The sequence below is a fragment of the Manacus candei genome, unplaced genomic scaffold (genome assembly GCF_025592945.1).
Source record: "Manacus candei isolate 608988 ecotype Guabito, Panama unplaced genomic scaffold, ASM2559294v1 h1tg000025l, whole genome shotgun sequence".
NCBI lineage: Eukaryota > Metazoa > Chordata > Aves > Passeriformes > Pipridae > Manacus > Manacus candei.
The window spans coordinates 1,604,249-1,626,064 of NW_026138073.1; the positions used below are offsets into that span (position 1 = coordinate 1,604,249).

A 21,816-nucleotide genomic window follows, 5' to 3' on the forward strand; every position below is an offset into this window, starting at 1 on the left:
CCAGCTCTGACAGTCTCACAAAAATACATACAATTATCTTGTCAAGTCACACTGACCTCTATAACACAAAATGAGGTGAGGGTGGGATGATTTCAGAGACAGCAACTTCCTGTCCTTTCCTTTGGTTGTCACATTCTGTCTCTAATCAAGTCTCCCCCCCCAAAAAAAGTCCTTACTTCTCTTCCTCTCAACTATTATTAAACTGTCACTGCACACAGACTAAGAAATGCCTCTCAGGACCTGCACAAGAAAAGCAACAAGTAAATTACTTGTCTTTACTTCCAACAATGAATGTTCATAACCGAGGGACTGTTTCTTGGATTCCCTCACCCAGTCTTGTCTATTTGACTGCAAATTATACGGAGGCAAAATGTGTTTAATGAGTTCCAAGTCAGATGTGCATGTCAGGAAAGTCCTGGATTATAGGGCACAGATAAAGCACAGTTCTCTTCTGTAATTTATCAGTGGCATGACTGAAAAGGCATCACCTGAGCAGTTCACAGCTCTGCCCTTACCTTACTTGAGGTGGTTTTAACTGGACAAATCCCATGTGATCGGTCAGTGCTGGAAGGACAGAACTGGGGAGCCAGAGACAACCCAAACCAGCTCTTTTAAGACCCTAAGGGTGACACTTCAGTGGCTGCTAATCCTGAGCAGTCTCCACTTGGTATCAACCAGCTCAAGTTCTCCCCTTGCTCTTGCCTTAACCTAAAAGTACACAGCCAGCCTCACCAGGCTGCTCAGCGTGCTGGGAAGATGGGCTTCTGCCACAGCTCTGAACACAGCCACCCCCTCAAAATACCCACAGGGGAATCTGCACAAACACAGCCTAATTACCTCTTTCTTCTTGTGCTCGTTTTCACCTGGCACACTGTCCATGGCCTCGTCAGGACCTTGGCCTTTGTACACCCACAGCTCCGACTTCTCCACTATTGACCTCAGCTGGTCCAAGTCTTGTTTGATCTGCTTGTAGTTGTCAACATCTTGGCTGGTAACAAGCAGTTGAACCTTACATGAATGCAATCCATTAGTTGCACAAAAAGGGGTTGTTTTTAGCTGCAATACACACATTCGGATGAGGAATAGCTCTTGGAACTCACACATACCTGCTTGAAAGCTTGAAGGACTTCTTGCCTCTGGCTGAAGTGCCTGAAGAGGAGCTGCAGTGCTCCAGACACCAGGGGAGGGTAATCATGCATGGTTAAGTGCAACAGAACTCGGAGAAACGTTCTGCCACCGTGATCATCCAAATCCAGAGGTGTGTTCTCCTCACTGAAAACAGAGTGGAGGAGTTAACTGGCATATTAGATTGAGTGGCCCAGCAGGTTCTTAATCCACTTAGCAGGAGGAAAACCTCTTTTCTTACTTTTAAGTAAGGAGGAAATTTATCAAATCAAATGCTATCTCAAGACAGGGTTTTTGGTGTGCTGTTAAGAGGGAGGCTATTCCAGAATCTCACTGCTCGGGGTCCACTCAGCTTGCATTACCCAATTTACAGTTTTGCCAATCCTTGCCTGCACAAACTCTTCCACCTAAGTAAGATTTTACTGCAGCACTGAGCTTAAGATGCCCTAATCCTCCACCCTGGCTTTTACCCATTAAGTGGAGCCCTCCCACGATGACTCTTCTGGCTGAAGGACCCCTGTATCCCTTATCTGTGGTTTTTAATCCAACTGGACCCTACTTTGAGCTGCATCAAAGTCATTTTAAGAAAATAGAGCCTGAGTAACTTTGGCAGCTGTTTTCAAGCTCTCCCCAGCCACCACCTCCCTCTGGACTGGAATATTCCCATTCCCTGGGAGCCCTGCAGCCTGGGGACTCAGAGCTGCCCCTCGATGAGCACCTGTGAAGAGATACTTTCCTTCCTCCAAAGATCCCCTCAGCTTGTTCCTCGATATGTTCGAAGTCCAGGGCTCCTGAGAACACGAGACAAACGCGTGACGTCAGAGTGACATCAAAGAGGTTTTTTTCAGCCTAAAAACATTTCAAATGGCAAGTGGTGACAGGGGAGTGAACAAGGGGGTCATAACAAGCTGAAAGGGACACCGAGATCACTGAAGCAGCTGCTCAGATAACATAAGACAATAAATTAACCTGCTCCCTGCTCACAAATTAAACTGTGTAATCATTTCAGCGACATCCAGGCTTATTCCTCTCTTGCCTGTTTTTAGATTGCACCAGCATCATTCCAGGATGCTGAATGGGACCTGGTGTCATTCCAAGGGGCCATTCACAGTAAAAGCCAAACTTCACCCTTGAGAAGTTCTAAAGTAATAAATTCAGCCATGACAGCAATAAAAAGGCCTTTGCCTTTCTCAGTGTAAGGTACCTCATCACATGGGCAATGACCAATATTCTGAAATAAAATAATAAAAAAAACCCAACAACATAAAACTGACAAAACAGACTTGGAGTCTCATTATTTCACAAATATTTGCCAAGGGGAACAGAAGGGAGCACAGGGATTTTATATCCTTGCCAAAAACATGTACCCCATTTCTCCCAAAGTTCAGCTGGCAGAAAGAGCTGTGGCTGTGACCCCAGCCCCATTCCAAAGGCTCAGGCAGTCCAGGAAAAGAGTCAGCACATCCCCTTTGAAGTGAGATCGAAAGACAGTCACACTTTGAACACTTCACATCTAAACTACATTTTTCTTATCTTTTTCTTCTGCATCTGCAGATACAGCCCCCAAATTGGGGAATAAAAGCTGTTTGATGACTCCTAAGTTGCACATTTAAAGTTCAGTTATTCCTACATGGCACAGGTCCTTCTACAGGACACTTTTTGCCCTGGAAAGTGATATCCCAACAGACAACCCCCAGTGACCCAGTCCACCATCCTGCTTCCAGTTCAGAAGAACACTGGACATGACAAGCTCCTCCACAGTAGCACTGAGGCCCAGACACCTCCAGAGGTCTTGCCTTCCTACAATACCTTTGGAAAAAAAATTTGGGTGGGTACAGGCATGAGGAAAAGGGGAAGGGATGGAGAAAACCACATTACTATGGCGACCATTTTCCTTCACCCAGAAACATCAACAGAAAAGCTCTGAGGTCGATGACAGGTCACACATGACAGTGTTTATTTCAGGGGGTTTTTTTAAAGGATGTAACTCAGGCTCTTGGTCACACTTAATACATGGAAGCAAGTAGGTGACAGTATTTAGTTGGAAAATGCTGAAAACATGGAAATGATCCTACTCCTTTATTCCACTGTGAGCAAGGCACTCTACACCAGTGGGACCATTTGTGTGCCAAAGCAAGAACCCGAAACAATTACCCACCAGCCCCTCTAAGACTGCAGAGTGTCCCCTAACCCACACCACCTCATTCCTTGCAAAATAACCAACCTGGAACATTAGCTGGCATTTCTTGACTGCTGCTTCCAGAGGGTGACTCGGCCATCTGGGCATTGCTTTCATCAAACTCATGTTTAAATATGCAAAGCAGGCAGGAGATCCTGTAGTCCAGTCGCACGTTCAAAATAAACTGGGGATACAGAAGTAGGAAAAATGTTGAAATAATGTGCCTATTCCCAGCACACCTACAATTTACACACAATGCAGGGCCACCAACATGCAGCATCAACTGAGCAGAGATGTGGATTTCACTTGGAAAAGTTACCCAGGGTGGGGAGGCCCTGGCACAGGTTGCCCAGAGAAGCTGTGGCTGCCCCATCCCTGGGAGTGTCCAAGGCCAGGCTGGATGGAGCTTGGAGCAACCTGGGCTGGTGGAAGGTGTCCCTGCCCATGGCAAAGGGTAGAATGGTCTGGATGATCTTTAAGGTCCCTTCCAAACCAAACCATCCTGGGTTTCTGTGATTCCAAGAGGTATGCAAATGTTGTCTTACAAATCCCCAGGATTCAGTCATTTTCTCAGTGCTTTCCACGAGCATGATACACACACATAATAAAACATGAGTAAGGTGCTTTGGCAGAGCTTTGCTCCCTCATTACTGCCTGATGCTGGCATCCACACCCCATCCCCCAGGGAAGGAAAGCAGCATTTCCATCTCCATTCTGAGCCAGCAGGAATCCCACAGACATGTGCTGCTGTTCTCCCGGGGTGCCGGGGCACAGGAGCAGGACGTGAGCTGCCAGGAGCCAGGTTGCTGCCATACAGCAGCTACACCAGTTCAGGACTAGTTGGTGCCAGAGTAACCTCCACCCTAGCAGAGACCACCTTCTCCATGATCTTCCTCTTGAGGAAGGAGATCCAGTGCCAAGAACACTCACAGTTCTCACAGCTTTGGGGGAAAAGGCTTAATGCCAGTTTGAATAGAGCCTGGTAACTGGGGGGATACTGGCACACTGAACCATCCCTCTGCACATGCTGGGCCACAAGAGAAGCTGTGGCTTTAACTAAAATTAGCACTGGTGAAAGGAAGGATTGAAGCCTCCCTGTGTGCTGCATCTGCTGCTGAGGGAAGGGCAGGACCTCACCCCGCACTCCATGTGCAGCCTCCCACGGGGCACGGGAAGGAACACCAGGGATCTCCTGCTGCCTCACATACTCCTGCCCACGAGGCTCTTGCAGCATCATTCTGATCTCCATGAACTCACTGATGAAGTTACTGAGCAGAAAAAGGACTCCTACAGTCAGAGGGGGAAGCTGGATTTCAGGGCAGGAATTCTGCAGTAACCTCTTGATCGAGGCAGTGCCATGGAAAAGGGAAAAAACTGTGTGTGCCCCAAAGACTCAGGAGTGAGCATGTGAGAAAAGCCAGACAGAGATGGAAGAGACAGCGAGGCAGGCTAATGTGCATGCTGAAAAAACATGGCAGGCTGAGGGCTGTGCCAAGAGGAGTCTCCAGTATCCCCCCCTTCCTTGGGGCACTTGAGATGGCCCTGTAGACTCCAAGAAACTGGTCAGACAGTGGGGTGGAAAATGTCTGCTTCAAGTCAGGTACTTACTGCTAAATCACTGATAAATATGCAGATGTCTGTTGCAAGCTCTTTTCTAATAAATTGTTTCAGTAAAGGCATAATATTGTCACAGGCAAGTTGAGAGCCACGTGCCTGACAAGGTCACCTTCTGTAACGCTTTACCAGTGTAAGAGGCATATACAAGGCAGAAATAAATTAAAAGGCAGCAGGACCCTGTTAATGCTTACAGAGAGCACAGGATGCTGCATTAATGCATGTTGCTGGTACCTGAAGTATTTCAATGATCTTCAGCTTGGTGTCCATGACCAGGATGTCCTCCTTCTCCGGCTCGCTCTGCTTGACGTTCCCCTCGGGAGCAGCAGCGAGCGGAGTCATGGGCAGGAACCCCCCACCTCTGAGCACCACCTGGGTCATCAGCTCTCCCACTCCATGGATTGACCTCATCACATTGCTCCCTTCAGAGAGGCAAACAGGTAAAGTTATGATGGTGTAATGGGGCTGCATTAACAGGGCAAGGACCCTCCACATCCTACGGAGAGAAACTGTCTCAACGTTACACATCCAAATCCTTGGGACAAAGGGAAGCCAATAGAAGCTCTGCAGTACTTGGAGAAACCCCCTGCCCTTTCCCTCTTCCATTACAGGCATTACTCAGCTTTACAGCCAAGCCACGGACAGAAAGGAGGAGATTTCCAAGCACAGCATCACCGTCTGGTCCAGGGAGGAGACTGTCCCGCTCTGCTCTGCCCTGGGGTGGCCTCTCCTCCAGTCCTGGGGGCAGTTTGGGGTATCACAATAAAGGAAACATCTAAAGTTGTTGGAGAGTGTCCAAAGGAGGGACACAGGGGTGGGGAAGGGGCTGAGGGGCCACACAAGGAGCAGCTGAGGGCACTTGGTGTGTCCAGCTGGAGACAAGACTGAGGTCAGAGCCCAGCAGGGTCTGCGGCTCCTCCCGAGGGGCAGCTCCGACCTCTGCTCTGGGTGAGCAGGGACAGGGCCCAGGGAAGGGCTGGAGCTGTGCCAGGGCAGGGTCAGGCTGGATCTCAGGGAAAGGTTCTTCCCCCAGAGGGTGGTTGGCACTGCCCAGGCTCCCCAGGGCAGTGGGCACAGCCCCAAGGCTGCCAGAGCTCCAGGAGGGTTTGGACAACACTCTGAGGGACAGGGTGGGATTGTTGGGGTGTCTGTGCATGGCCAGGGGTTAGACTGGATGGTCCTTGTGGGTCCCTCCCAGCTCAGGATACTCTATGACTCCATGATTCCAAACCACACTGACATTTTGAGACAAACCTGAACCACCCAAGAACTTTCTGCCCATCATTTTCCAGCCTTACCTTTGCTTTCCTCGCCTTTTGCCATCTTGGTAATAGGGAAGATGGTAGTGATGTGCACACAGTCTAATATAGCAAGGAGGATTTTGGTTAGTCTGAGGAGGTCACAGAAGTTGTAGAAACCAAAATATATCAGATTTCTGGCTAAGTTAACAACCTACCAAAATAATAATAAAAAGCCTGATTAATACTAAACATTTTGCTTTCACAATCAAGTTGTTCTTAACACAGTGACAAGATCAAGAACCTGGCTGAGTCATATTTTATCACAATATCTGGGAATTCCACAAGACTGTCTAATTCTACATTACATCAGAAAGTTTTTTGCCTACAAAACTGCAATGCCTGAAATAATATCTGTATCTGCAATTGATATTCTACAGCTACAAAATCAGACCACATTTGTCTCATTACAGAACAGGTAATTTGTCTCATTACAGAACAGGTAAGATGGAGCAAGACTAGAGGAAATGTACAGATTTTTATCATTATCTTACAAAAAAGATATTGTAAAGTTTCCCCACAACTCCTCCCCGTGCACTGCTTCGAGATCCACACAAAAATATCACACACGGGGCAAATATTTAATGTAGCCCTGTTATGTGGAGTATGTTCCCTCAAATATGTTATTTTTTTTTTTAAAGAATATCATGTTTCCTCATATTAATGGTTATTTTGGGAAAGCTATTGCATGGATTTGCTACATCTCCTTCGCACAGACTATTTAATAGGTCAGTAAGTCATTGGACACTCTTGGGGAGCATCACTATGAGCTCTCAAGGCTCTCTGTGTGCAGACACAGTGTTTAGTTTTTGAGACTACTTATTCCAGTAAGGCCTGACTTTGCCATAACACTGAGAGCACAGAAAGTAAACAAGGCTGCTGCAAATCTAAGACAAACTCACATTCATTGATTGCATTTCAAGAACCATCACTGCAAACTCACAAACTTGCACGAGGAGAAAAACTCCAGTGGAAAGGAGGAGCCTGCTGAGGCTCAGCACTCAATCTGTGCTTGCCAAACTATCTGGTGTCGAAAAAAGTACCAACATTCCACCACAAAACAGAAAAGGATAAATCAGAACTGGGTAACTACCTCAAAAGTGAGCTTATTTTTCTCTTTATCAGAGAAAGGGAACCTCTGACACACCACATCTCTTAAATATTCCTCTACAAATTCCATTGTCTGTGCAAATCTCTCCTTAATTTCATCTTTGGAAGTTCCACTGCTATCATAGCTGAAGAGGGAAAAAAAAGAACAAAACAAAAAAGAAAACAAAACACAAAGCTTAGCATGCAAATACACAGGGTTCCTTTCACCAGATACAATTTTTCATTGGCTTGTCAAAATCTAAGAGAAGTTAAAGGCTGGTAAATAATTTATCCAAACGAGGGAGTCAGGACACTGACACCATAATTTCCTGGCTTTTGCTGTTTTATCCCATATGCTCACTTTGTACTATTTTTAAATGTCTGAGGGGAAAAAAAAAAAGAGAATTTTGTCCCAATAAATTAAAAAAGTAACCTTTATCATTAGAGTGGAAACAATGACAAGTGATGTGCAGCACTGAGGAGAAGGGCTGGCCAAGAGATGCTGACTGGGGATGGTATTTTTCCTCCAAATAAAACCCATCTATATGCAAAGCAGATATTAATATTTAACACAAATTCTAGGGTTTTTTTTTCCTCAGTATGTGCAGAGGGACTTTGAACAAGGCAATCCCCACCTTCCCCTAACTCATGTTTCCCTGTTTGATCACTTATCACTGCCAAGCCTCTGCCAGAGCCCAAATCATTTGGGTTTGTGTTTTGGCATTTAAAATTGAGAATTATCTACTGTGTCTCTGTCAGCACAGAAAACCAGGTTAGAAAGGAGGGAAGAAGAAACTACTGAACACCAGCACTAACACACAAGACTTAAATTCCTGGTATGTAACACTGATTTCAGGTGTTCGTTTTCTCCAACTGAAAAAAGCTCTGAACAGCTGAGTGCTATCAATTTTAAATCATTAATTATAAAGAGTTAAAATAAGTGGTCAGGAAACCACATCCCTGGGCAAGCTGTGGTTTTGTGTAGGTTTTTCACCACTGTAACAAGAGGATTTTCCACTGGAGGTTGAGGAAAGGGACTGTCTCCAGCACCCTCCCCTTGTTTTTGCTGCTGATGGTGTGAGCTCCCACAAGGACAGTCTGCTCTGAGGAGTCCACACTCTGAGGACATGAACTCCACTTATCCTGGGGAGGTTTAGATTGGATGTTAGGAAAAATGTCTTCATGGAAAGGGCTGTCAAGCTCTGGAAGGGGCTGCCCAGGGCAGTGGTGAACCCCCATCCCTGGAAATGTTCAGGAAACGTGTGGGTGTGGCACTTGGGGCCGTGGTTTAGTGGAGAACAGGGTGTTAGTGCTGTGTTGACAGCTGGACTTGATCTTAAAGGTCTTCAAACCTTAACAATTCTACGACTGTTCTCTAATCAGACAAGGCAGGAGGAAAGCTGAAACCCTCCTCCCCTGCCTTCCCACCCCAGGGCCAGGTCACACCACCCAAAATCAGACCTGTTCTATAGCCAGCCTTAAAAATAGTGCATCCTGAGCTTCTGGGTGTTTGACTTGTTTTGCAATAGTTGTCTTTAGCCTTTCTGCAAAGTCTAGGAATGGTTCTGTTGGGTTTTGTTGCACTTGTGTATATGAAGGTGTAGGTTCAGCTGCCTCAGCAATGGTTTGAATAGCTTGGAAGGCCAGATTTTGTCAAGTGTCCAACTCATTCATAGGAATCTTGGTTTGGGCCTCATTGGAAATATAGGGTCCCACTCCACAGAGCTTGTCACTGTGACCGCTGGGCGTTCTGGAGACAAACCCCCCCAGCCCCTCAGAGCCGACCCCACACACCCAGGGAGGTTACTGACCTCCCAAGAACATGCTGTGGGCGTTTTTGATTTTTACTTTACTTCTAAACAACGCCAGTGCAAACCATCTATAACAACAACACATAAACAAATACACAACACCGCCCAATTGCGGGTCGCTCCGGTCCCGCTCCCAAACCCGCCAGCGGCGCCCTTTGCTCTCCCACACGTCCCAGCACGGACTCACTCATCGATGGCGATCTCCGAGGGGATCTCGGACCAGAGCCGGGCGTACTTGACGGGGGTCACCTGCTCCTGGGGGTCCCTGTCCACGTGCATGTGCAGCATGAGGCGGCAGAAGGAGGCGCGCAGGTCGTAGGGCAGGTTCTCGTCGGACATGCAGCGCAGGATCAGGTCCACGTCCAGCTGCCCCGAGATCTCGTTGATGGCCAAGTACTGGCGGTCAAGGCACATTCTAGCAAAGAGGTTCAGCTGGTATCTTCAGGGGGGAAAAAAGGAAAAAAAAGAAAAAAAAACCCTTGAAAAAAATACTTGAGTTTCAGTAAGTCTGAAGTTCACACCTTAATTTCCGGTATGCTGTAAAGTACAGGAGAGGGGTGTGGTACTGATACACTCATGGATTAATAGAAATAGTATTATATTTTCCAGTAATACAAATAATGCTTACTGTGGAAAGGATAAAGTGCTTATCAAAGGGTAACAGTGGAAGAACAGAATAAAAGGAGGTATCATTTCCCCTGATGAAGCATCACAGAATCACTGAACCACAGAATGGAAGGGACCCTCAAACCCATCCAGTCCCACCCCCTGCCATGGGCAGGGACATCTTCCACCAGCCTAGATTGTTCCAACCTGGCCTTGGACACTTCCAGGGATGGGGCAGCCACAGTTTCTCTGGGCACCCTGCGCCAGGGCCTCCCCACCCTCACAGTAAATAATAAGCAATGCTCTCTAGGAAAGGTACAACAGAATCCAAACAACACTTTAGGTAACTCAGTTTAAACACTGTATAAGGCCAAACACTTCTTACAGGTGCTGAAGTCACAGTTGGTCACTGAGAAAACAACACAGATGGGTAAAGATTCATTAAAAATCAGATGTTTGATTATACAACTAACTGAGCTCTGCTGCCTTCAGTGAGAGAATTGGTAAGGAAAGACTGAACTTAATTCCTAATCTTTTCAGTCCATGAACTGACCACAAGCAAGTGGCATTTGAGTTATGCACATCCAACAGGCTGACAATTAACCTCTGGCCATAATGTGATGCCCAACACTCCTGAGTGTTCATACAGGCTGCTGGTCAAGAAAGGAATGTTTAACTGGAAGGAGACTCCTTTCACTCTCAGCACTCCCCATGGAATTTGATTAAATCATATTCTAAACCCTTCTTTTAAGCACATTTATGAGGTATAATGTAGACTAAAAATAATGAACACTACCAATTATTATACCAATATATATATACACCAATAATCAACACTACCAATTCTATTTAAAAACAAGTGCAAGGAAAAAGTATTTTGAAAGCCTATATGATTAAAAAAAATTTAACTCAGAGGTCTCCTTTTGAGTTCAAACAGACCCAAATAAAACCATGTATTAGGAATTCTCCTGCAAGAACCATTTCAATGGAAGAGGTAATGCAAAATAAGACAGCTATTAAAAAATAATTTAGTACTTTCGGCATTGCCACAGTTGAGTCAGTCAAACAACTCCCAGGGGTTTCTAACCCAGACACAGGAATTTGGTCTGGGCTGAAACCTGATCTCACACTATGCCAAGAACTCAGTGCCTTGTCAAGTCATCTGGAAACATCACTCCATGTCAGACCCTGCTCAAGGCACGGCCTGGGCTGCACAGAGCAGCTCTGCACATCCACCACACCAACCCTGGGGCACGTCCAGAACTTCAGAGTTGTCCTGTTCAGGACCACAGGACCACTGAAGGCTTGGAGAGAAATGGAGAAGGCAGAGAGAACAGCAGTGACTCCTGAAAACCAAAAGCAAAGCCACGGGCACACCCCAACCCTGTTCTTCCCACAAGTGGCTGTTGACCCCAGCTCCCACCTGAACACAATGGACACCATGCCTGTGCTTTCCTGACTCCCACTGCCAGGAAACCGAGCAGGAACATGGGCACAAAGTGCTGGGCAAATTCAGCACCTGAAGCCTGAACTCTTTTTTAAATCAATTTAAACTTGCTCAAGCTGATAACTGGACTTCCCACCATGAATAACTCCGTGCTTTCAGCTCTCACTTCAAAGTGACTTCATCCTCCCTCTCTAGAGGCCGTTTTGTCTGTGAAACCAGCCCCTTTGTCCCACAGCACACCCTGCAGAGCACAGGGCTCCCCACACAGCCCTGGTGAACTCTGCCAGCCAACTCATGTGTGTTGTCAACCTGTAGTAGCTGAGCACGTCCCGATCCTCCTTCTGCCCTTCCTTGGCATCCTGGGCCAGCTCTCGGATGCTCTTGCTGCGGATCTCCTTGTTGCTGTCTCTCCAGAACAGCCACACTTCTTCCTCGTCTTCTCCAACGTCCAGGGCGTTTTCCCCACTTGACACTTCTTCGAATTCGAAGCGGGAGAGGACCAGCCTGCAGGAGGAGGGGGTCACATCCCACACTGCCAGCACCCAGGCACCCCTTTGCAACATTTCAGACACCTGCTAAAATGTACTGGGGAGCTACAAGGAACTGATTTTATGATCTCACCTGCATTCAAAAACATAGATTTTATTCCTCAACTCTGCCAAGTAAAAGCAGAGTAGTAAAAGCAGAGTAAAAGCAGTTACTCCTGTGGCAGTAGCACTTCACTACATAAAATCACTGGGGCTTATTATTAGCAGTTTTAGGTTAGAGTGAATTTAGATTATAAACATTCCATTCAGTCTTGAAAAGACAAACATTTCAGCTCCTTTCATTTGAAGAAACTAAAGAAACAAGGAAATTAAAGGCACATGTAACTGACTTTCAAAAACACCTTTGCAGATGTGGTTTAAAGATCATTCCATAGTCCAGGAAAAGATCTGGCAAAGAAAAATACCTTTAAAAAAATTATTAGTTCTGTGTCCTGTAAATGCCAATTGGATCAAAACTTTTTTCTGGCTTATGTGGTGGAATAACCAGAATAAATCACCTGCTGATACTAAAAGGGCTTTTGGGGCTTTTAGTTCTTCAGCAAAGAAAAAAATTGCACATCTGAAAAAACTCAAACTAAATATACAAGGATAAGTATGAGTAAGTGATGTAGCAACACTGAGTTCTGGTGGAAATAAATACAGCCTTTATGATTTCATTAAGAGAATCACATGTGCAAGAATACTCTCACCCGTTTTTGTTTTAAATACTACCTGGCTTCCCTTTCACAGCATTTTGATAATGGTTATCTATTCTCTAGTGTATATATATTGAATAAAGACATCTTTATCAAAGACAAGCAGGACCTGGTGCCTGCTATGAGGCCTCAGCAGTGGCAGGGCAGTGCTGAGAGCTGGAGACCAAGACCCAAACCTCAGAGGGAGGAAAGGGTGGCAGGGATGGATCAGGGGCTGCCCCACTGCCAGCTGAGCTCCCTCCTGAGCTGATGGAGGCCAGGCTGGAGCCCAGAGCAGGATCAGGCCCACGGGAGCCTGCAGCCCTTCCTGCAAAGCCTGTCTCCTTTGGATCAACCATGAGACAGCTCCAAGATTTCTGCCTGCAGGGCTGAGAACACCCCTGACAGACGTTTGCTGTCGTCAGTCCCCGGCTCCCCTGTGTTTGAAGAGGACCCCGCACACAATTCCCTGCTTCCTCTAGACGTGCCAGCAGAGTGCTCAGCTTTGAAGCACCTTCCTTCTGTTTCACACCAGGAAAACCAGCTCTGCAGGCATTAACTTACTTGGTTTCAATGAGAATGTCTGCATTGGCTGGATTCAGCACAGCTTTACAAATCAGCTCCTGTGTCACCGGAATAGACTTGTTCATGGAAACGCACAGATCAGAGAGGTAATCCAAAAACCTGGTGGGAAACATGAGCCAAAGGGGTATCAATCACTGGGGAGATCTAGACTGAAGCAATCTCCATTTCAGGAAGAAAACAGTCAGAGCTCCATTTGAACAGTGCAGAGCAGGAGTGCTGCCCGAGGGGAGAAGGAATGGAGTGTCAAAACAGAAGGAACTAGCTGTGCTTCCTTCTGAGCAAGCTGGCAGGTACAGACTTTTCTCAGAAGGAAAAGGGTAATTATATATTCAAAAGTGCAGCTCTCACCTGGGCTCCCTATTTTTCCTCACGAGACTCACGAAGGTGTCAATCTCAGCAGCTGTGATGTGCTTCTCCAGGAGCTTGCGGTTGTTGTGGAGCAGGGCTGTGATGGTGTCCTCGGCCAACACGTCGTAGCCAATCTGCTTCTGCATGAAGCCAAACTGCTTGGCAATGTATTCCTTCAAAACACAGAGGGAAGGAGGAGGGGGTTGTAACTAACCCTCAGAATTTAAAACAATAAGAGAAAACAGTAGGATGTTCATCAATACCAACATCCCAGGGAGCGAATGGATTAGATCCAAACTGTTCTTTTGAAAGAAAGCAAATGACAGACAAATTTAACACCTCCCTCCCTCCCTCCCAGGCTAGATACCAGCAAGGCAGCTATCCTTATCTGAGTTTGTTTTTAATACATGGCAACAAAACTGAGCAGCCTTGATTCACAGGACAACTTTCAGTGGAGTCTGTAGTAAGCGAGGGCGAAGAAAGTCTTGTAATTCACCTGGATGTGACAACTAGAAATCTAGAAATTCTGTTGTTTTCTTAAATCCCAATTGGAACCAGTGCTAATTACATTATAGTCTCTGGGAGAGATGAAAAAATCCAGATAGGATAAAACTGAGCCATCCCAAAACCTCTTGCTGACTGTACAACCAAGCACAGCAGAGCAGGGTTTCATTAACAGGATGCAGCCTTTTTTTTTTTTTTGGAACACATGAACAATGCTGGTGCCATTGAACACGACAGACATATTCCCAACCTGATTCTTCCTGTAGTCCTGCTGGGAGTGCCTGAGCACCCTGTAGCAGAGCCTGCAGATGTGCCTGAAGGGTGCGTGGCGCTGGTCCCCCAGCTCCTCCAGCCGCAGCATCGGCCCATCGCCGCTGTCCGTGAACGGCGCCTGCAGCAGCTTGAAAATCTGGATGGTCATTAAAAACAAAGAACCGCCCCATGAGGCACTGCCTTACCTGGGTAAAAACAGTGCAAAAGCAGTGTCTTTAAATATCTAAAGGTACATGAGAAATCCATGGCAGTCACCAAGCTCCTGGGCCGTGGAACAGCCTGGACAGAAGATGTTGGTCACCTTTATTCAACACCATATACTCTAATTTTTCCTTCTGGCAACAGTGGGCCTACAATCCCACTCCCCAGAGCCTGCTGAAAGCTGGAAACTCAAAAGATCTTTTAGTTCCAATAAATTGGGACCAAAATTTCATAGAACCACAAAGTGGTTTGGGTTGGAAGGGTCCCTAAAGCTCATCTCGTTCCACCCCTGCCACAGGCAGGGACACCTTCCACTAGCCCAGGCTGCTCCAAGCCCCCTCCAACCTGGTCAGGTTCTCTATTAACTAGTTCTCTTTTCCAAAAACCCTTCTTGTAGGCAGAGTTTAGTGACAACCCACCTGCTTCAGAATATTCTGTTCTCTCATCAGCTTTTGCCGTTCTCTATTAGGTTTAGAAAACACCACTTCGAGGACATCTTGTCCAGAATTAGTTCCACCAGTAACAAAGTAGACCAAATCCTCCAGCAGTTTGGTAACAGATCTACAGAAAAGCCAGAAGTTGTTAACACCAGACTGCAAATTCTGTGTGCTAAAAGAACAATGTCAGGGTAAGTTTACACAGCTTTCTAAATGCTAAGTGAAAAATGAGCATCAATTAGAGACTGGATGAAGCTCAGAGGTTTGTACAGAACTTAAAATTAGGAACTAATGCTCCCCCATTGCTACAGCCTCAGGGTCCAACAGCTAAACAAGAGCAGCAGTAAGACAACAATATCACTTCAGGGCAACTCTACTCTTGCCAAGTTCTATTTGGCAGCTCTTTCAATTGTCAGAAACAATAAATCAGGTGATAATCTCTGCCAAGGCCAAGTAAAAGGCCTTGGTTGTAGAAGCACACGGGCCCTGGTCTGACACAGCCACCTCTGTGCTCTTTTTGTGTGGCCACATTTTCACGGACACAGTCAGAGGATTTGCAACAAGTCATATGTTCAGTCTTCACAAGATGGATTAGGAATTCCCACACTCAATTTGCAAAGGTATGCTGGGGATTAGTCCCCCAGGCTCACAGCATTTCTCATGCTCTCACTTCACAGAGGACAGGGAGGGCTGGACAAGACCAGGCCTGAGAAACTCCATTGTCCACACGACAACAATGAAACCACCAATTTTTTAAAATCTCATCAAGGAGGAAACCAAATCCCTGTTCTACTGCATACACAGATAGAATTTTCAAAGGAACAGTTACTGGGTAAAGGAAGCAAACTATGTGAACCCAATTCTGCTTTCCTTACCTTCTTTCATTCTGGGTTATTGTTCCCTTTTCCAACTTGCCAGCAATGGAACCTAAAACCTTACTTGCATCATTTGCAAAATCCAAGTCCCGAACCTCTGCAGGTGACACTGGTACTATAGCAAAAGCTTCTTTGTCCTCCTTCACTGGAGAGGTACCAATCTGAAACCCAGACAAGTTTTATCATCAAACCCCAGGGCAGGAACAAAGCTGTGGTTCACACACCCGGTGATAACGAAACAGGAGGAAAGCCCCACCCTGCTCACACAGCATGGGACTACTGCTGAAGCCAAACTTTGAGAACACTACCCCTCTGTGCAAGCTGAAAGCTGCTCCTAAACCCAGAGAAACAGCAGGTGAGATGGCAAAACGATGTTGTACACAGTGGTAAAAACATCCTCCTGACGATGACTGTTGTGCAGTGGACATTGAACAGCATAACTGGTAAACTACCACAAAACAGCCTTTAAGAGCAAGTGTTTTGCATGGGCACTGGTCACCACTGTTACATGCTTCGTGTGAGACAGACCCAGCATTCCCAGGGACTGGAACTCCTGCCAACATCACCTTTGTGGAAACACAGGACTCAAAGGATGTGCTTACATAAAGTAACAGAACTTACTTTAAGCATCACGGGTTTCTCCTCTTCTTTATCAATAGGGATATTGGTGCTGTGAACCCAGGTGTTGGTGCAAAGGTGCCTGAGCCTGACATAGGAGTTCCTGAAAGAAAGCCAAGAGTTCCAGAGCTGAGTCAGCTCCCCAGCCAGGGAATCTTCACGTTGTTCGGATTGCGAGATGTTGGCAGGAACAAGTGGAAAAGAAGCGTCATCCCCATCCATGCTGCACACCACAACAGGAATAACATTCTTCTTGCCTCAGTTTGTTCTATAAATTCACCTCAGGAAGTCTTCTGTAGCGAAACAGATTCTGCTTTAAAACAGAACCACATCCACATTGTGGTGCTGTAACTCAGCTGCTGCACAGCAACAAATTAAACCTCTTCCCATCCTCACATTTCCACTGATAGGGTGTATCTGAGCTGCCAGCTTCCTCCCTCACCCTTGGAGCTTTCAGCCTAGAACTCCCCGGTATCTTTATTTTGGAGTATCTGATTTAGAGAGCTGCTACAGTAGATGAAACAAATTTGCTGTGCTTTCTCAGTGGGAACAGACAGCAAAGGGACATCATGCAGATCGTGTGTCTTTGAAGGGTTCAGCATCTTATAAGTAGGAAGATGTACCATATGAACAGTAAAGAACATGTAAACAACAGAGAATGAAGTGCTAAATACTTGATATTACATCTTAACTAGCTTAATACAGACAGGTCACAGGAATGGCTTGACAGGACACCCAAGGCTTTTAGTCCCAGGCCATTCCCTGACAAGGAAGTCACTCAGGAAGTCACTTAATCTCAATTTTCCCATCTATAACACGATGTTCTCATCATAACTCATTTGTAAAGTACTCATAACTCAATTTAAAAAAGCTGCAGGCATTTTTTAAGTATCTTTACAATGACCTGAGGAAGAACTCAATTCCGAAGGATAAAAGCAAACAGGGTGAGGCAGCTGTAACTGCCCAGAAGCCCCGAGCTGCAGAGCAGAGCGAGCCGTGCTGTGTGGGCCGTACCTGGGGACGAGGCTGTCTCCCCCGCGCAGGGTGGTGGGGTCCAGCTCGAAGATGGAGGAGATGTCGTTGCCCTCGGGCACGGACACCAGGGAGTAGGCCATCTTCTCCTGGGCGCGCGGGCCCCGCCGCGCCGCGTCCTGCTCGGGGTCCAGCTGGGAACGACACCCCCACCCCGGTCAGGCCCGGCCCCCAGACCCACTGCCCAGCCCCAAACACCTGGGACTGCAGACGTGGCTCTGCACCACCTGCAGAGCTGCAGGACACGGGGCACACGGGCGGCTGCTCCCGCCGAGCACTCTCTGCTTCCCCCGCTGCAACTGGGGAGCATTTCTGGCTCACAACCACGGCAAACCCCACACCACGGACATTGTATCTCACAGTGCCAGAAGGGACAAGAGCCCCCAGCCACTCGCCCCACACACACTGGGAACTCTGACTCTGGTTTCAGGTGACCCACAGCTGCTGAGATCCCCACCCCTGACACCACCAGCTCCTCACACAGATTGCAATTATCCCTCTAACAAAGTAATTAGTGAGCTGCAAATATAAAAAACCCACACACAATGCACCAACAGTCTTGCTGGGAAATAACCACCTTCAGCAGCAAAAATGGGACTGGCATCTATCAATCCCAGGCAAGAGAAACAAAGAGCTAATCAAGGGGTTGGATGTCTTGCTGTTGACTCTACGGCCTGTGGTGCTCTCAAGCACATGTTACAAGGGCCATGGCACCAAAGGGATCTTTATTCCCAAGGTGCTGGCAAATCACCAGCCCCCTTCAACAAAATAAAGATACTGACACCAACTGGACAAATCCCTGGCTTGTCAGATGAAAGGACACGAGGGTAGGAAAAAATGAAGATGGACTGAGAAAAAGGAACAACAACTTTCTCCAAAACCTTCCCTAGGGCACTCCCAGCCATCACCAGTCCATCAGTGTCTGGCACACAGGAGCCAGCTGTGCACAGACAACCATCTCCACCCTGGATGCAATTTTCAAGGTGATTTATCAGTTTCTCTGGGATGGTGGCACCAGTGGAGGGAGGCACCCAAAGCAGTCAGCACTCAGTCTCTGTCTTTCACAGTCCTGGTGGAAGGCACTGCAATCCTTAAACATATGGGAAAGGTATCCAGTGTTGCTTGTGCCTCAGGATACTCTGAAGTTCACATATTTGCAGTCAATGAACTTGGCTGCAAAGCAGTGACATTTCAAGTCTGATTTTGCACATGGGAACAGGCAGCTATCTCTATGGAACAGAAATACACTTTGGGAGTGTGCCTTCGAGGGAAGAAGCAACTCCAGGAGTCCATCTGGAGGCTTCACACCGGGAGAAATTCGCTCACTTGGAACGAATTCTCCGAATTTCAGCTGTCTCCCCATCCCCACAGCAAGGGGATGGAACACAGCAAGGAGCACAGCTGCTCTGCTTTCAGTTTGTACTCCAGGACACAACTGGTCACTTCGTGAAACTGTGGCAAAGTTGAACAGTGAACCAGAGAGTAGGAAATGGGGCAATTTAGGGAGCAGTGAAACTTCAACCCCAAGGCTGTGACAACAGCAGCCCCCTTTGCTGCTCAAAGGTAGAACTGGCACCTCACCCGTGCCCATTTAAACCCCTTCTGGTACAGCTCCCTGAGGGATAAGGAGAAAACAATAAGACACAGAGCTGTGCACAGGAACCCTGCAGACAGCTCACATTTGGAGCAAGCTGGAGTTTGGATAAACTTGGATAAAGCAGCCTACATCTCCTGTCAGTAGTGAATGTTAGAGGATGTGGTGATGTCACGTCAGAACTGAATTATGTGCTCCTGATCCTGTTCTTTCTGGTCTATTTTTGCCACCTAGTGGTAAAGAGACAGAGCAGGGAAAAGTCAGGAGAGCTCTGAGTGCATCAGTGTTATCCTGCACATCAGAGGAGGATGGATGTCTACCTGAAAGACATCAACACTGATTAACTTCCAGAAGTTGAGCCAACAAAATACCTCAATACTGGATCCCACTCCCACCCCCCCAACCAAAAGCTATGGGTGGGTTTTTGTTCATATTTTTAGTATGTTTACTGCAGTTGAGCAGCCAAATGCCACTAATCAGGATAACAGCTCAGTATCTGGGGGCAAGGGAAGCGTTTTAGCGGCCAGGCTCCAATGACAAATCCTTTTAGGAGGAAAAATCCAGCCTGCAGGATTTCAAAGCATCACATTCATCTCAAAGAGGGGAGGAGTAGCTCTTTGTCATCTCCAAATGGAGCAAATCTTCCATAATACAGGATAAGTGACCAAGAAAGCTGCATAAGCCTGTGATCAAACCCAACTAAAGAAACATAATCCACAATGGAAAGTGCTGTTCCAGTTTTCTCTGTTTTCAGTGCTGGTTCCCTTTGACACCAAAGAGAAGCTTCTGTCAATTACAAAGCATCACACACTCCATCTTTGACACAACAACATTTACTGACAACACCACAGACTTGCTTTCACAGGAAAATCAGAGGAATGGCACTCAGATCACCCTCATTCCTGCTCTCTAGACCCGTTATCCTGTTTTCCTGTGACAAGTACAACGAGAGGGAATTTGTTTCTTAAACAAGGAGGTCAGACAAGTGACAGGCACAGCACTGTGGGACATCCCCTCAGGGACACTTCCCACCTGCTGTCAGCTGGAACAACTTGCTTTTCAGACCCACTCAAGACAGTGCTTCAAGGAAACAAAGGTTTAAGAAACAGAAGACAGAAAAAGAGATGCCACAAAGGGGGGAGGTGAGGGGGGGGGTTCAGGTAATGTGTAAATTCAGCTCCAAGTGCATTGCTCTTCTCTAAAGCCTAATCCAGTTAATATCCACTCCTCTGGAGAGGCCTTAAGAGCCTTCAGAGCATCCTCAGGTTTTTAGTTTCTTCACTACCAAGCCTGGCCCAGCTCTGCACTGCCCAGGTAAACCCTGGGCCTGTGCCAAGCCCTCCTCAACCAGGGGCAAGATCATACTCTTGCCTATACTTACTGAGGATTGACACTCCAGGTCATCTTCCTCATAGTCAGGGTTTACCTGATGAAACAGAACCACAGGCACGTCAAAACTCCAGCACAGGTGGAAGTGGGAAACAACCTCAGCACCAGCTAAACTCGTGTTGTTAAAAATCCCTGCGCTGCCACAGCTCCACCAGGCATGCAGGACACACTGCCCAAACCCAGCACAGCTCATCAGGCCCAAAAATTCAGAATTAAATAGTCTGCAAACATGCAGAGAGATTTAGTCGTTCAGGATAATCACTACAGGAGCAAGAGTAGAGAGTTAACAAGTTTATGTTTGGTTTTTTTTTAAATTCCAAGTGGAATTTCCAACTAGAAATTAACTGGTTGGGCAGAAATCTTTTAGAACAAACACTATTCTAACCAGGGATCAGGTGAGCCATTTCCTCTGGTATATTCTTGCATGATGTAAGACCATGTTTTTGGTTTGGCTGATTAGAAACCCCAAGATTTACTGGAAAAGCTCTACACTGGATCACTACTGAAAAGGATTTTCAAGTGTGCATGTGACAAAATGCTGCTGGTTTTCCAATCTGCTTATCAGATGAATATAAAATGGGATATTTTCTTTATCTGCAGTTCTTTCACACTGGTGTGAAGTCTGGCTGTATTTTCATTTTATACTCAGTTCTACAATTCTGCTCAAAAATCAGTGAATCAAGAGAAATTATCAACAGTTGAATTCATTTTCCCCCCAAAGGCTCTCAGCCATTTACCATTTATTCATCTGTTAATAAAGTCATCTTGATTCTACTGCCCACATGACAGGATACTATTTAGTGTCTATTCTCTGCAGGAGAAGTTACTGCCTCTAGAATTCGCACAGGAAGTAAAATCAGCTCCAGACTACCCCAGACCATGGTATTCTTTGAAGTGTCTTTCACCTCATTTCCAGCCTTTAGCATCTACTTTGGCATTGACCCGAACGACCCCAACGCCGCTGTCCCGCTCCCCTCCCCGTGTCTGCTTTTAGGGCAGGAAATGACAGGTTTGCAGAAGGTGTCAGAGGCAGGAAAGGCTGTGTGAGGGAGGGCAGGGCCCCTCGGTCCCCTACCTCTGCTGCCAGGTAGTGCCCTGTCGCCAGGTGCTTGAACCTGAAGAGGCTGTTCCAGTATCCGGCGCCGCCGCGGCAGGGATCGTGCTGCACCACCTGCCAGGGGGAAACCACGGTCAGGGCACGGCACAGAGCCCTCCAACAGCACCCACCTCACTGCACGGGCAGCTGGGAGCAAACAGAGCTCCAGGACAGGCAGACCCACCGTTCCCCCCGGACACACAGAGCAGCCCATGCCCTGAGCCGGCTGCCAGGAGTTCAGTTTGTCCATCGCAGCAGGAAGGTTACAGTGCAGGCTGGCAGAGAAGGAATTCAAGAAGGTGCTTTACATCTACATGTGGTGCCAGGTCTTAAACACTTCCTAAAGCAATGCAACAAATCCTTTACTCTTTCTGGTCTAACTGATTTTTGACCATCTTGAAGTGGGTGAGGGAAGACACGGGGAAATATTTCCAATGCAGCTGAACAAAACAAGAACAGTTCTATTTACTCCC

The 21,816-nt window shown here is 46.9% G+C and overlaps 1 protein-coding gene across 18 annotated transcripts in view; it reads right to left on the reverse strand.

Annotated features, from left to right (window-relative positions):
* ITPR1 (inositol 1,4,5-trisphosphate receptor type 1) overlaps positions 1 to 21,816 on the reverse strand; it is a 163,737-nt gene that overhangs the window by 86,504 nt on the left and 55,417 nt on the right. For 10 of the 18 annotated variants that reach the window (XM_051788603.1, XM_051788607.1, XM_051788608.1 and 7 more), the window contains 18 exons: positions 21,323 to 21,418; positions 20,240 to 20,284; positions 17,247 to 17,398; positions 16,236 to 16,335; positions 15,615 to 15,775; positions 14,722 to 14,863; positions 14,079 to 14,237; positions 13,325 to 13,497; positions 12,956 to 13,075; positions 11,479 to 11,673; positions 9,304 to 9,555; positions 7,310 to 7,451; positions 6,217 to 6,370; positions 5,153 to 5,340; positions 3,350 to 3,488; positions 1,844 to 1,916; positions 1,107 to 1,272; positions 838 to 1,008 (listed from right to left, as the gene is read on the reverse strand). In XM_051788603.1, the coding sequence (XP_051644563.1) occupies positions 838 to 1,008; positions 1,107 to 1,272; positions 1,844 to 1,916; positions 3,350 to 3,488; positions 5,153 to 5,340; positions 6,217 to 6,370; positions 7,310 to 7,451; positions 9,304 to 9,555; positions 11,479 to 11,673; positions 12,956 to 13,075; positions 13,325 to 13,497; positions 14,079 to 14,237; positions 14,722 to 14,863; positions 15,615 to 15,775; positions 16,236 to 16,335; positions 17,247 to 17,398; positions 20,240 to 20,284; positions 21,323 to 21,418 (2,628 nt within the window). The remainder of the gene's footprint in view (positions 1 to 837; positions 1,009 to 1,106; positions 1,273 to 1,843; positions 1,917 to 3,349; positions 3,489 to 5,152; positions 5,341 to 6,216; positions 6,371 to 7,309; positions 7,452 to 9,303; positions 9,556 to 11,478; positions 11,674 to 12,955; positions 13,076 to 13,324; positions 13,498 to 14,078; positions 14,238 to 14,721; positions 14,864 to 15,614; positions 15,776 to 16,235; positions 16,336 to 17,246; positions 17,399 to 20,239; positions 20,285 to 21,322; positions 21,419 to 21,816) is intronic. The other 8 variants (XM_051788609.1, XM_051788617.1, XM_051788601.1 and 5 more) reach the window with 4 other exon arrangements.